Source organism: Cherax quadricarinatus, chromosome 52 (genome assembly GCF_038502225.1).
Source record: "Cherax quadricarinatus isolate ZL_2023a chromosome 52, ASM3850222v1, whole genome shotgun sequence".
NCBI classification, from domain to species: Eukaryota; Metazoa; Arthropoda; class Malacostraca; order Decapoda; family Parastacidae; genus Cherax; species Cherax quadricarinatus.
Genome location: NC_091343.1, coordinates 21,032,968 through 21,049,532, shown reverse-complemented (window position 1 = coordinate 21,049,532; position 16,565 = coordinate 21,032,968). Strand labels below are relative to the sequence as shown.

Below are 16,565 nucleotides of genomic sequence, written 5' to 3'. Positions count from 1 at the left end.
GTTATTACTGATTTCCGACCTTTTGGTCCTTTTCGTATCTACTCTTGAAGCAGTGTATTCAGTGTATTCAGTGTACTCGCCTATTTGTGGTTGTAGGGATATATTCACAGCTCCTGGCCCCACCTCTTTACATGTATACTACTAGGTCCACTCTCCCCCTCCTCCAAGAGCCTTATCGTACCTGTTTGTGTGCATGTGTGTGTGAGTGTCATCTATCATCCAGATCTGAAAATTGTTTATTCTCACATAACTTAGTTTCTAAAACACCAGTAAACAAGAAAGGGAAAAAAACACCATCTGGAATATCTGGCGATAGTTAATGAAACCAATAAAACGTCAAACATTAATTTTATACATAGAAAGCTTTGCTCTTAACGAGGCGATTTGGCCGTTAATGACCCTAATTACTCATAACTAATTACCAGCTGGATTAATTTAGTAGTCCAGTGGTGCAAACTGCAGCGAGGCCATATCTGCAGATGCAACACCTGTAACATAAGCAACACCTGTAACATAAGCAACACCTGTAACATAAGCAACACCTCACAAAAGCAACACCAGCAATAGATATATACCTGCCTTATTCACCTAGTAGATATAAAGTAGAAATTTAGAAAGTATCTGAGATGGCAGTAGAGATAACACACGACGTACAAGACGTAACATTGAGTGAGGAGAAACGTAGATCTTGGAAGATAATTTCTTTACACTCGTTGTCAGATGGCTCGCTGTGTCAGATGGCTCGCTGTGACAGATGGCTCGCTGTGTCAGATGGCTCGCTGTGTCAGATGGCTCGCTGTGTCAGATGGCTCGCTGTGTCAGATGGCTCGCTGTGTCAGATGGCTCGCTGTGTCAGATGGCTCGCTGTGTCAGATGGCTTGCTGTGACAGATGGCTCGCTGTGACAGATGGCTCGCTGTGTCAGATGGCTCGCTGTATCAGATGGCTCGCTGTGTCAGATGGCTCGCTGTGTCAGATGGCTCGCTGTGACAGATGGCTCGCTGTGTCAGATGGCTCGCTGTGACAGATGGCTCGCTGTGTCAGATGGCTCGCTGTGTCAGATGGCTCGCTGTGACAGATGGCTCGCTGTGTCAGATGGCTCGCTGTGTCAGATAGCTCGCTGTGTCAGATAGCTCGCTGTCAGATGGCTCGCTGTGTCAGATGGCTCGCTGTGTCAGATGGCTTGCTGTGACAGATGGCTCGCTGTGACAGATGGCTCGCTGTGTCAGATGGCTCGCTGTGTCAGATGGCTCGCTGTATCAGATGGCTCGCTGTATCAGATGGCTCGCTGTGTCAGATGGCTCGCTGTGTCAGATGGCTCGCTGTGACAGATGGCTCGCTGTGTCAGATGGCTCGCTGTGACAGATGGCTCGCTGTGTCAGATGGCTCGCTGTGACAGATGGCTCGCTGTGTCAGATGGCTCGCTGTGACAGATGGCTCGCTGTGTCAGATGGCTGGAGTGAAAAAAATAGAAATAGAATGCACAATGGTAGAGACACCACAAACATTAGGTTTGTTTAAAAACATAATTTCACTCGCACAGGAGCTGTGACTCGACCCCTGCAACCACATAAAGGTAAGTACAGCAGCGGATAAAAACTCGTTGAGGTCTTTTGTCATGATGGTCTTCGCCTTGTAAAGGATCCTCAAAGTTCCGTGCCAACAATATAAAAAAAAAATCTCACGAAATGGCCTAACGATTTCCAATATTGTTTTCACACGGCAGTTGTGGAGCTGTGGCAGGTGAGACAGGTGCCTGCTGTCACCTGCTGTCACCTGCTGTCACCTGCTGTCACCTGCTGTCACCTGCTGTCACCTGCTGTCACCTGCTGTCACCTGCTTTTCACCTAATATCACATATCTTCACTGAAGTTTATCTGTCTCTTCATCTTACGTTGTATTCACGTAACCTCTCAAAATTTTCTCTTATTCTCGCTATTGTTATCTATTCATCACACAGCATTCACCTCACCTCACCCACCCCCCTCATTACCACCTCATCACCTCACCCACCCCCCTTATTACCACCTCCTCACCTCACCTCACCCCCCCTCATTACCACCTCATCACCTCACCTCACCCCCCCTCATTACCACCTCATCACCTCACCCACCCCCCGGAGTACCACCTCCTCACCTCACCTCACCCCCCCTCATAACCACCTCCTCACCTCACCTCACCCCCCCTCATTACCACCTCATCACCTCACCTCACCCCCCCTCATTACCACCTCATCACCTCACCCACCCCCCTTATTACCACCTCCTCACCTCACCTCACCCCCCCCCTCATTACCACCTCATCACCTCACCTCACCCCCCCTCTTTACCACCTCATCACCTCACCTCACCCCCCCCTCATTACCACCTCATCACCTCACCTCACCCCCCCTCATTACCACCTCCTCACCTCACCTCACCCCCCCCTCATTACCACCTCATCACCTCACCTCACCCCCCCTCATTACCACCTCCTCACCTCACCTCACCCCCCCCTCATTACCACCTCATCACCTCACCTCACCCCCCCTCATTACCACCTCATCACCTGTCGATTATTTTCAATGGCCAAGTACCTGTCTTCACCTGACCTCACGTAACCTTTTATATTTTTTTTTTACATGCCTTAACCAATTTTCATTTTCATCGTCTGTTTGAGACAGAGAGAGAGAGAGGGAGAGAGAGAATTAGAGAGAGTGACAGAGAGAGGGAGAGACAGCTCTCGCAGCATCACCTCACATCTCACTTTGATCTTATCACAAACTATTTAAAGACTCTCTTGAATTCCAGTTTATTCAAATAATTACTATTCTTTTAAATAAAATTGTCATAAACTGGAACACATCATGTTTTTTTTTATCTAAAAAGAGATGGTTCCGGCGTCGTTACAAATATATTTGTAAAGCATTTGTAAAATTAAATTTTTTTTTTGGTTGGGGGATACTGCAAGAGATGGAACTTAGTATTATGGGCCAAAATCTCCACAGAATGGGCCGTCATATGGCTGAATCCCCCGTCAAGAGGATTTTTACCATTTCTCCTGACAAATAAAACACCGCCGTGTTTGAAATTGTTGTGTTTATTTAGCATATAATAAAGAAGGTACCGAAAGATGGCCGGGAGACATGCGAGCATCATCAGTACAAACGGAAGATGAGAGAGTAAGATTTCTGGGCGAGTTTCAGTATCGCAGGTTAAGTGTTGAGGTATGAACCAGGGTGATGGCTTGGAAAGGTATGATTGCAGAAAAAAATAACGAAACGATCGTCTTGTAAAAAAAGTCGATTGTAAACTCGTTGTTGCAATAACTCCCAGAATGTCAAGTCTGAACATCATGATATTGATACATTTTATTGATGTACAGTGTCTCCCTTTCCCCTCTTCATTGTTTTTACCCTTTTTTCCATATTTCTCACCCCCTCTCTCCTTCTGTCTTACCCTTCTCCGTCACTCTCACCCGCTTCTCTCTGTCTGTAGACGAGGACAACGAAGCTGGTCTGCCTGACGTAGCTCAAGACGCCTGCCAGCGTCTTGCAGCACCGCTCGCCCAGATGCCTGAAGGTCTCAGCGTTGGCGACTTCATTAAAGAAAACATCCTAAAGGTCAGTTTGTGGTACGCTTTATATATTCAGGTAAAGGTCTCTTGAGCCAAGGATTCAGAGCTACCCTAAAAAAAATCTTCGGATCAAGCCTCTAATTCCGACAGACATCAAGAAGCTGAAATCTATTCTCCACAAGTCTTCATTAAAGATTAGCAGGAGTCATAGGAAGGTCTTCAGAAGGGTAGGATGGCACTCGAGGTGAAGTGGTCTTCTTGCCCATAATAATTCTTCTCCAGGGCCGACCACGCCGTGGTTAGAGCTGCAGTTAGAAATACTCAGAGGTTACCGGATGGACATAAATATAGATTGAAGGAGCCAACAGAGAAAGAGTCAAGCACTGTCATGAATCTTTGCTTTGAAAGTGATTTCATTGTTGCTACACAGTACAAGAAAATATTACATATTAACAAAAAAAGACTCAAAAGAATCTCACGTAAAACCAGATGTATATAATTGCCAGGTGTGGTTGACGGTAAAGGAAGTAATACCCCTTTCCGGGCCACAGATGAACGCAGAAACATGGGAGAATTCCCATTGTACCAGAACACTTGAAGACACGAACTCTGAAACACAGGTACGGCTCATGTACCGCACATTTACAGTAAGATAAACAAAGGGGGTGACGAAATCAAAGTAAAAAGGCCTAATCCAAAAAAGAATATGGTTTTGTCCTTTTGCACGAGTTACAACACTCGTCGGCTGCAACGTATCGTAATTTTTTTTAGATAACTACCATTGTGATTTTTATACCTTTTGTCAATAGTTAAATATACGTTACAAAACAATAAAACTTATTTTTTTTAGTTTGTTACCTTTTTTATGATTATTAACTTACCAGATGAGGTTAAAGAAATCATAGGTTTTTAGCCCCTCTGAGCATTAGTGTTCAGCTTTGTTTCGGTTTTATTTTTAGCAAATTTGGGGATAAGTGTCTCACAGGTAACCTATCTCACTCTCCTGCAGGTGGACCAAATGCACCAGATGAATCAGAAAGGTGACCACTTCATCTCTTGCAGGTGGACCAAATGGACCAAATGATCCAGATGTGACCTCTGCATCTCTCTCCTCTGCAGGTGGACCAAATGGACCAGACATATTAGGAAGGCGACCACTACAGCTCTCTCTCTCCTGCAGGTGGACCAAATGGACCAGCTGGACCAGGAAGGTGACCACTACAGCTCTCTCTCTCCTGCAGGTGGACCAGTGCCACCAGGATGTTGACGACGTCAGGCACTACAACGTGCAGGGAGATGAGATGTCAGCAGCCTCTCTCTCCTCCCTGGCCTCAGGTCAGCATCATCATCCTCAGCCAACCTCTCTTATTATTATTTATTATTATTATTGTTAGTGTTGCTATATTTGTTTTATTATTATTAGTTTTATTACTTTAAAACTGTTAGGGTCAAAGACAGCCTGGGAAACAGAAGTCAGGAACAGTAGTGTAGCGTCAAGGCCCCATGTTTCGTCCCGTCCTAAAGGGGTTTGTTTCTCACTAGTTTCCCCGTAAACAGCTCAATAAATCCTAATTTCATTGGTGTTTTTATTTGCATTTTGCTTATTTTATCTCTTGGCAGTCGAACTTAAGTTGTCGTGGGAGGTAGGGAGTGAAGGTAGCTATGGCCCTCCATCGCTGGAGGGAGGAAGTGGAGGTCGCTATTGCCCTCCATCGCTGAATGGGGGGAATGGAAGCTGTTAAGATTCTCCATCATTGACCATATTGACAGGCACTCTGTAAGATACTTAATTTGCTGAACTGCGCAGTTACCGCGGAGTATCTGGCTCTCCAGCTGCTAACGAGCATCTGTGATGATTGCTGTAAAGGATTCCAATACCCACTAACGTTTTGTGAATCCACCGTTCCCGGCCGGTGTCCATGTTGTCCCTCTTGCTGGAACAGGTCGCTTACCCGTCAGTGATCCCTTCAAGGATCTCTTATATGAGAGCGATTCCTTATCCGTCAGTAATTCCACACTGGTACTCGTCCCCATCTAACACACATGAGTGTACGAACTCCTTAGAAAGAGTCTGAGAACGAGGTCATAATCGAACTTCTCCCGATATGGAGATTATAATATACTCTTTCTTTCGCCATTGATTCTACGTTAAGGCCGATTGTTAATTATTTCAAGGCAGAGAATGGCCAAAACTTTAAGAGTTGGCACTGCCACAGAGACTAGATGATCTTACTTTATAACCTTACATCAAGGTTAGGAAGAGCTTTCATAGTGGTGACTTTACTCCAAGGACCTAGCTCTAAGGTAGCTTATCTTCAAAGATAAGATAATCTTGCAATAGCATTACCGTAAACAGGTGATATTACAATATGCAAAACCACTGTGGAAAAAAAAATAATGAACTTCGAAGCGCTTTCGTGGCTTCTCACATCAAGGACCTAATAATGTGGGAAATCACGAAAGCACCTGGAAGTTCACTATTTCTTCACAATGGTTGTTTTGCATAAAATAATCGTGTTTCATAGCTACCTTACCTTAATAAGATTATCTTCCTTCGTGGTGATCTTAAAGTACAACTAAGATAATTTTTGGTGTGTTATTATATCTTTAAAGACAATTATCTAGCATGGTGATAACCTCAGCTCAAAAACAGAATTCTCTTCCAGTGTGCCAAACCCTCCTTAAAAATAGAATCAAATAGCTTTAGACGAGACTCTTCACAAACCTAGGAAAAAATTGCTTTATGGTACCACCACGGCTCACTAAATCGTAATAATAAACCTTTAAACAAACCACGGAACGGGTGGAGTTTGAAACCATGAGCCAGCTGACCCAGTAGCTTACGAACTGGCCAGGGGGTTTAACGAATCAATCGTCATGGGTTAAAATCCCCACCAGTTCCGTGGTTTTCTCTGTGGTAACTTTATCTCAAAGACAAACCCAAGATGACCTTGTTTAGTGGTAACCTCACCCAAGTGAGACAAATGGTGGCCTATGTCTGAAAGCGAGGAGAGCGCTGAGGTAATATACATAAATTAGGGGTTGGTTTTCAAGTCCTGGAGGGGAGGAAGACGAGTTATAAACTGTTCTATTCACTTAAAGGAGAAGATAAAGTGGGTGTTATGATCTGGCAACTTGAAGGGAATATAAAGTGGGTGTTATTATTCTCTAGTAACGTGAAGGGCTGATGGAGTGGGTATTATGCTGCAACAACGTTAAGGAGGAACGGAGTGGTATTAGCAACGAAGTAGGAATGGAGTGACGTTAACAACGAAGGAAGAATGGAGTGGCATTATGTTGTAGCAACGTAAAGGGGGATGTGGACTGGGTACTAATATGTTCCCCTGACTCGAGGGGAAGATAAACTTGTGTTATTATACACAAATAACCCGCACATAAAAGACAGAAGCTTACGACGACGTTTCGGTCCGACTTGGACCATTGACAAAGTCACACTAACAGAGGTGGAGCAGGACGGCTATATATAGGCAGGAAGAGGTGGAGGTAGTAGTAGTGGTAGTAGTAGTATATATAGTATATATAGTAGTATATATAGTATATATAGCCGTCCTGCTCCACCTCTGTTAGTGTGACTTTGTCAATGGTCCAAGTCGGACCGAAACGTCGTCGTAAGCTTCTGTCTTTTATGTGCGGGTTATTTGTGTATCGTTCCAGTCACGGTATTGTGCCTTTTTGTTATTTATTTGTGTTATTATCCTTGAACAAAATAAAGGCGAAATGTCGACACATGTGTGAAAATGTGTTGGGACAATGTTTCGCTCAGGTGTCTTTATAAGGGAAAATGAACTGGGTGATACAAAGTTCAAGCAATTTGAGGTGAGTTATGAAGAGTGGATGTTTTTTTCTTCACATGGGAGGAGTGAAACTGCAAGTGTTAGAGGGTAAATAAGGATCTGGGGGTAAATATAACACCAAGCTTATCACCAGAAACTCGTATAAACCATGTAACGTCAGGCGTGTGTGTGTGTGTGTGTGTGTGTGTGTGTGTGTGTGTGTGTGTGTGTGTGTGTGTGTGTGTGTGTGTGTGTGTGTGTGTGTGTGTGTGTGTGTGTGTGTGTGTGTGTGTGTGTGTGTAAGCAAACTCAATACACAGCTTCAAAACTAGATATTATGAGGACCAAAGTAGTCTAGGAGGGGTGGAGACCAGGAGCTCGACCCCCTCAAACACAGCTCGGAGTACACACACACACACACACACACACACACACACACACACACACACTCACGTACATTCAATCATAAATTTCCTTTAGAATTTCGTTGATTCTAACCAGAACTGAAAATCGGGATTCCCTGTCGTATTTTTACCTCCGGACAAGTTGTTGGAATTAAATTTAAAGGAAAGGAAGAGAGGGAGGGGAAGGAGGGATTTAGAAGGAAGGGAGTGAAGGAAATGGGAGGGAGCGAAGGAAGCAGGAGGAAGAGAGGAAGGTAGGAGGGAGGGAGGGAGAAAGGGAGGTAGAATGGGGCGGAGAGAAAGGTAGAAGGGAGAGAGGCGGAGGGGAGGGAGGCATAAAAGGGGAAGGGGGAGGTGGAGTTAAGAGATAAAGAGAAAGAGGATGTTGGTAACTAGGGAAAAAGAAAGGGAGGTTGAGGGAGGGAGATAGAGATGGAGTGGGAGTAGGAATGAAGAGGGAATGGATACAAAGAGAGAGAGAGATAGAGAGAGAGAAGTGATGAAAGATTAATAAAGGGAGGGAGAGAAAGAGAATAAGAGTGATGAAAAGCGAAAAAAAATATCTCGAGTCACTCGACCTGGTTTGACCTGTCATCTCAAGCCACTCGAAGTGTCTTGACCTCTGATCTTAGAAGGTAATAAGGAAAATGAGTTCTAAGAAGAGGTGACCTCGCTTTCTCCTCATAAATGTGCACACACACCTGTTCCATACGTATATACATTTCTCCATACATAAGTATATATCTCCATAGTACATACATTACTTTATAGGTACTTTCATAGATCCATACGTTCATAACTGATAAGCATGCACACACACACACACGTTACTCCATACATACACACAATGCTCCATACATAAACTACACATACCTACATAGCTCCACACATATATCACCATATGTACACGAATTCCCAAAAAGTACATACAGTATATGTACTGGACTATATATATATATATATATATATATATATATATATATATATATATATATATATATATATATATATATATATATATATATATATATATATATATATAGGTTCATATCACATAATACACACGTTGCATCATACGAACGCAACGCACATAACACGATATGTACACACAAACTCGTTATACATGTAATTCACCACACATTGACACACACACATTGTGTACCTAACACCACACGCACACACCCTGCATGTCAGGGGACATGAGCACACACCCTGCATGTCAGGGGACATGAGCACACACCCTGCATGTCAGGGGACATGAGCACACACCCTGCATGTCAGGGGACATGAGCACACACCCTGCATGTCAGGGGACATGAGCACACACCCTGCATGTCAGGGGACATGAGCACACACCCTGCATGTCAGGGGACATGAGCACACACCCTGCACACCGTCAGGTCACCTCAATGGATGAAAACATTCAGCTCAGCCGGGGCGGCGCCCCCCTGCAACAGGTGCATCGATTTTTTCATAAACTTGTATTAAAAAGTTACTGATGCTCTTAATAGGCATCTTCTGCCGGACGGTCGATTTAATTTTGTTCCTTGAAGAGGAGGGAAAGATGGAGTGTGGAGGAGACGATGAGACGAGGTGGAGGAGACGGTCAGATGAGGTGGAGGAGAAACAGTTGGTATGGTTACTGAGTAAAGAGTAGAAGTAAGGGAGGAGTGAAGATGATCTGGAGGTAGTGGAACGAGAGAAGAACGGGGTGAAAATGGATGAATTTAGTTGAGATATACTTTTCAACATCTGTCGAGTTTTTATATACACTGATAGGGACAGCCTTTACACCTGCCATTAACCAGGATTTATACACCATCTTCATCAACCTATCTTCCTTCTTTCTACTAGATCAAACCATACCTTTTTTTCATTCCCTGAATTGTCTCTTTCAATCCCTGTAATTTCCTCATTCGCTATCCTACGTATAACAGTCACACAACACATTGATCGCAAGACACTGCCTCCAGCTTCATTCCTACTCTGCCTATATATAATCATCAACATTGTTATACGCTGAATTATCTCGATGTATTCCTCTTAAAGCTAACAGAACTATAGTAATCAAGTTGACAAACTTTTCTTCCATCCGACTTCTCAACACTTCGTCTTCATGGCGTATAGAGGTAGGAAAAAAAAAGTTTTTGAAGTCCTTTATTGGGAATTTTTTTCCGATATTTGTAGAGTTTTATCAATTAATAACATCGATAAGATCCACGCAGAGCCAAACGTTGTCCTAATAAAAGCTTGTTTTGCAATTTTTGTCTGCCATCACTCTCTTTCCAGCGACCGTCGACAGAATTTCTGCCATGAAATTTTACCGGGTAATATTAACAGGCTTATTGATTTTATATTTCTTACGGCTTTTCCTACCCTATTTTCCACTGAACAATGGCACTGCACATATCTACCAATCCTTGGGAACCTTCCTTTCTTCATACACTGAACACAAATGCACCAATCATTCCAATATTTCACCCTTGTCTGCTTCCAGCATGTTGGACGCATCGCTTCCCGGTCCTCTTCCACTTCTTTACATTCTTTCTCGGTCACTCGTTTACACTGATAGTAATATCTCCATTATTTCGTCTATGGTTCATTAGCGTTTTAGCGTATTCTTGTCTCTCCAGAGCTAGTTCTAATCTCTCAGGTGTGTTACTAGTTAATGGTCCATGTAAGTGAAACTGTGAGAGTTATTTGTGTATTGCCCACTTCAGATCATACCACGGGCAGGGTTAGAACCCGCGATCAGAGAGTCTCAAAACTCCAGACCGTCCTGTTAGCCACTGGGCCAGCTAGCCACAATAACCTTCCTATGGTGTATAAATATACCTAGTTGGATGAATCATATTGTGGCTAGTTGGCCCAGTGGCTAACGCGACGATCTATTGTTTTGAGGCTCTCTGATCGTGGGTTCTATCCCCACCCGTGTATTGGTTTCTTTGCAATCGTGTCATTACGATTTCCTGAGTCTTTCCCACTTCCATTCGTAACACAATCTATTTATTTCTTTATCTCGAAAACATTTAACCCATACGACTCACGGAATCGTAATGACATGATTGCAAACAAACCATACCACGGGCGGGGATAGAACCCGCGATCAGAGAGTCGGTCTGGAGTTTTATGACTCTGATCGCGAGTTCTATCCCCCATACTCTTTGCACAATTTTATCATCTTTTTTTGTACTAATGCCTGTCTGAATATTTTTATAGCAAAAACAATGTTCTTTAGCGCATTTCCACCTCACCACACATAAAAATATCCAATAAATACATAAAAGCTCATCTACACATACATTCAAACATAAAATTTAATTGAAGACCAATTGTATTGCTAAAGCTATAAAAGGAGAATGGGAGCAAAACGCCCCATTAAGCAACACTGAGCCATCTTGACTCAGGAAGTTTAGTAATAAAAATATCTTTTATTGACGAATCAGCGAGATACAGTTGTTTCTGGAGCAATAACTACTCTTTAAATACTCTGAGGATAAAAATTTAGACACGTGTGCAACATCTGGGTATCTTTATTATAGACGTTTCGCCATCCAGTGGCTTTATCAATACAGATTCAAGGACATGATTGGAAGACATGAATGGTGTTGTATACCTTTCATGAATGGTATACAATACCATGAATGGTATACGATACCATGAATGGTATACAATACCATGAATGGTATACGATACCATGAATGGTATACAATACCATGAATGGTATACAATACCATGAATGGTATACAATACCATGAATGGTATACAATACCATGAATGGTATACAATACCATGAAAGATATACAATACCATGAATGGTATACAATACCATGAAATGTATACAATACCATGAATGGTATACAATACCATGAAAGGTATACAATACCATGAATGGTATACAATACCATGAATGGTATACAATACCATGAATGGTATACAATACCATGAAAGGTATACAATACCATGAATGGTATACAATACCATGAATGGTATACAATACCATGAATGGTATACAATACCATGAATGGTATACGATACCATGAATGGTATACGATACCATGAATGGTATACAATACCATGAAAGGTATACAATACCATGAATGGTATACGATACCATGAATGGTATACGATACCATGAATGGTATACAATACCATGAATGGTATACAATACCATGAATGGTATACAATACCATGAATGGTATACAATACCATGAATGGTATACAATACCATGAATGGTATACAATACCATGAATGGTATACAATACCATGAAAGGTATACAATACCATGAATGGTATACAATACCATGAATGGTATACAATACCATGAATGGTATACAATACCATGAAAGGTATACAATACCATGAATGGTATACAATACCATGAATGGTATACAGTACCATGAATGGTATACAATACCATGAATGGTACACAATACCATGAATGGTATACAATACCATGAATGGTATACAATACCATGAATGGTATACAATACCATGAATGGTATACAATACCATGAATGGTATACAATACCATGAATGGTATACAATACCATGAATGGTATACAATACCATTTACAACTCTGATTATAACAGTAAAGATTATTCTTATGATCCCTGTAGAGAGAATCCTTCTAAACACTCTTAGGGTAATAATCGTATGAGTTATTAAGATTATCCTTATAAAGGTAATCGCTATTCTATAAACTTTTAGAAATGACGGTTTTTTAGGATTATTAATGTGGGTTAAGAATCTGGCATAAATTACTTAAAAGAAAATACTCGTTAGAATTATTGTTATAATAACGACTGGTTTGAGAATGAGTATTCACAGTTTGTCAGTAAATGCTGAGGATCATTGGTTTAGCGATCAAACCAAAAATATATTGATAATTATTTAAATAATGTCGCTAGAGATGAATCTGTATTTTACTGAGAGGCAAACTAATTTGTGAATATTATTATTCCTACACTACCAAAATTAGCAAAATTAATACCAGATATGATGGTAAATGTTGAAGCATTTCCACACCAGCATCCCGGTCATCTCACCAACACCTCACCAACATCCGCCACTGTCTTATCAACAACTCCTCACCATCATCTTCCACCATCTCACCAACAACACCTCACCATCATCTTCCACCATCTCACCAGCACCACCTCATTATCATCATCCACCATTTCACCAACACCACCTCATCATCATCATTCACCATTTCACCATCATCCTCCAACATTTTCTCACCAACACCACCTTACTAACACATCCACCTCTAAAATCTGGTAGGCACCTGACCTCTCCTAATACCCAGAATGTAACTTTCACATTACTTATCACTGCTACATTCGTATCAACCCGCACTGCTTCACTAGGTTTAACTCGTATTTAATCGCATAACTTTCCTGATCTATATTCGTTCATAATTGCACCGTTTCCTGTTCTATACTAGTACCACTCTCCACTATTTTTGGGGACTAAGCACGTATTAAACTGTCCTACTTTTATTGTTAAACTTCCTAAAAGCACAGTCTCGTAATCAGGTTCCTTTAAAAGCAAAATTGGACAAAAGACTGATGTAAGTTGGTAGAAATTATTTCTTTGGGTCATGTTGATTTTTGTTAAGTTTTGATCTCTCTCACTCTGATTTCTTATCAGAAACATGTTGCTCTTTAATACAACTTTTGTCCCTCTTTCTCACTCTTAGGGTCCTCCAGGAGCGATGGACTCTTCGACTACCGGAGCGACTGGGGTCAGCGCTTCGAGAAATTGGCCCAGATTTATGCCCCAGAATCGGACGCCGAAGAGGATAGTGAATACGAATTCCCGGACATCCCCAGCAAACCCAGAGAGGAACACCACCTCCTCCTGCGTCCCGAGTCGGCAAAAACAACTAAAAACGACCTCCAGCTAACTTCTTCAAAGAACGTCAGGAAAGAAAACGAGTCTCCCGTTCCTTCGGCGGCTGGTGAGAGCAATATTGGGTCGCCAGCCCCCGATGGAAGAGCGAAGAACGCAGAAGCCCCAACGCAAGTTTCAGCTAGCAAAAATCTGACTGAATCTGCTGGGGCCTCCCCGACTAGCAAAGTCAAGAACTATTCCTCGACTTTAACTTTGCCCAACGGCAAGAAAACGGATTCCCCGCCCTCTCCTTCGAACCAGAAACACAAAGTGGATCCACCCTCGCCCATTTTAGCTACTAAACAAAAGCTGGACGTACCATCCCCACATCCATCCAGAAAAAAGGAAGGGGATGCCAATCCTCCAGCATCCCCTTTAGCCAATAGGCAGAATCCCGTCAGCTCCCCTTCTTCCCCTTTAACCAATAAACTCAGGATTGAATCCCCTTCTTCCCATTTAAGCAGTAGGTACATTTCCGATTCCTCTGTGACCACTATCAGTAACTTGTACAAGAGTCCAGCCCAGAGGTCTTTAGAATCCAATAGGTATATGACCTTGCCCACTAGTTCCTCCAAGTTGCCTAAGGAAGGAGCAACAACCGACTCCAACACGGCAACGGCCACTCTAAGATCCAAGAACTCTGAGCAGAAGGCTGGTGGCCAGACAGTAATGGTACCGAAGAGTAAAGATTACCACGACAGGGTGAAAGCTAACTCGACGGCTTCAGTGTTACCTGTTAAGGGGATAGAAACTTGGTGCTAGCGCAAGGTGTTATGACTATCACCAGAAATATTAACTACTAGCGCGTGGTGTTGTTTCCACCACAACTACTACCATAACTACTTCCTGATTCTGTAACAGGAAGCTCAGCAAATCTGTTGATTTCAAAGCTGACTTTTTGGTAAATAACATTGGAGATAAGCGCCACATGCGGACGTTCCTTGCTCAAAGCATTCCCTCAGGGGGATACCTATTAACATTCCAGCTAGAATAAGGCTTGACTAGGTTAGCTATAGCTGCAAGCCTGGGCTCAGACGCCATTTAGGCAGCTCATCAGTTCTCTGCAAACCGCACCAACACACAAATACAAGCAAGGTGACTCTCGAACTGCCAGCGAGAGAAATCATTTACCAGATTTGATGTAAATCTTTAAAGTGCGTATCTACAGACTAACCCGTGTGTCGGCTTTAATGGTAAAAGCCATTATACTCTTATTTTGCCGTGTTGGTGAGGCGTCTGACGAAACAGGGAATTGAGGCATAATTCCGTGACTAAAGCAATTCACAAGTAATCCCACAATTTGAAGAGGAAGCTTGTTTCGGTCCTTCCTTGGCCATTATCAAGTCACGAGTGGACTTCATGGACCAGCACGGACCGAAACGTCATCTGAACTTGACTCTCCAAAGTGTGAGTTAGTTGAGAACGGAACTGTCAGTGTACACAGTGGATTTTCACGTTATTTTCCGCGTCCCACATACATGAGGGAGAAGGAGGATAAAGGAGAGGAGAAAGTAGTGGAGAACGGGGAGGGAGGTAAGGAAGAGGAGAAAGTAGTAAATGTAAAAGTGCTTTGTGACTCATAACACTGAAGATGACAGAATGAAAACCAAACCGAGTTTGATGCACTTTCACTCATGTTCCTGTCCCTTCTTCCTCTCGCTCAGCTCCTTGACTGCCTTATATGTGCATCTCTATCTTTTTGCAATTCCATTTTACTGTGCATCCTTGTTCCATTGTGTATCCTTCCATTGCAATATTTATCTCATCGTATTTTTATATCCACCTTCCTGTCATATCTCAATGAAAATACTGATCTCCCTCCCTCCCTCTCCCCTTCCCTATTTTTCTCCCTCCCTTTCCTACTTCTCCCAGTCCCTCCTCCCTCTCATGCATGTGTTCCTTTCCTTGCATGTCTCTCCTGCCTTCGTTTTTTTTCTAAATTATAGACGATTTTTTTACATATACGTGAAAGAGTGTACTAAAATTAAGTGTATGTTAAATGTGTGTGTGTGTGTGTGTGTGTGTGTGTGTGTGTGTGTGTGTGTGTGTGTGTGTGTGTGTGTGTGTGTGTGTGTGTGTGTGTGTGTGTGTGTGTGTAATTTGAAAACTAAATGAATATCAAAAATTTCATAAATAACACGGGTTACTGTACACCAACGCAGGTCACTGTTCAACATGGATCACTGTACATAACCACGGGTCACTGTACACAAACACGGGTCACTGTACACCAACACAGGTCACTGTTCAACACGGATCACTGTACATAAACACGGGTCACTGTACACAAACACGGGTCACTGTACACCATCACAGGTCACTGTTCAACACGGATCACCGTACATAAACACGGGTCACTGTACACCACGCATCACTGTACACCAACACAGGTCACTGTACAGCTCAGGTCACTGTATGCCACAAGTTGATGTAATCTACCATAGGTCACCGCAGACCACCACTGGCTAGTGTACACATACACAGGCTACTGAACATGTACATAACAGGTGTATACAACAGGTGGTTATGTACCTGAGACAGTGGAAGATTATCATGTGGCTTTAACGCTTCCCCATGAATATTTGATGACTTACGAAGACTGGCTTGGGGTTTCACTCTTTTTCCACTGTGGTTATTTAACAGTCAACAGGTGATATCACAGTCTGATTATTTTACATACTGTGATATCACCTGTTTACTGATATATATATATATATATATATATATATATATATATATATATATATATATATATATATATATATATATATATATATATATATATATATATATATATATATATATATATATATATATATATATATATATATATATATATACATATAATATATATATATATATATATATATATATATATATATATATATATATATATATATATTTAATCACAAG

At 42.0% G+C, this 16,565-nt stretch overlaps 1 protein-coding gene across 3 annotated transcripts in view; it reads left to right on the top strand.

Moving 5' to 3' along the window:
• The window catches only part of LOC128696882 (DE-cadherin-like), a 497,484-nt gene extending 481,206 nt beyond the window's left edge, over positions 1-16,278 (top strand). For 2 of the 3 annotated variants that reach the window (XM_070096117.1, XM_070096116.1), the window contains 3 exons: positions 3,476-3,600; positions 4,796-4,889; positions 13,459-16,278. In XM_070096117.1, coding sequence (XP_069952218.1) covers positions 3,476-3,600; positions 4,796-4,889; positions 13,459-14,414 — 1,175 coding nt within the window. In that variant the 3' untranslated portion in view covers positions 14,415-16,278. Of the gene's footprint in view, positions 1-3,475; positions 3,601-4,734; positions 4,890-13,458 lie in introns of all 3 variants that reach the window. The other variant, XR_011393438.1, reaches the window with a different exon arrangement.
• The last annotated feature ends 287 nt before the right edge of the window (positions 16,279-16,565 follow it).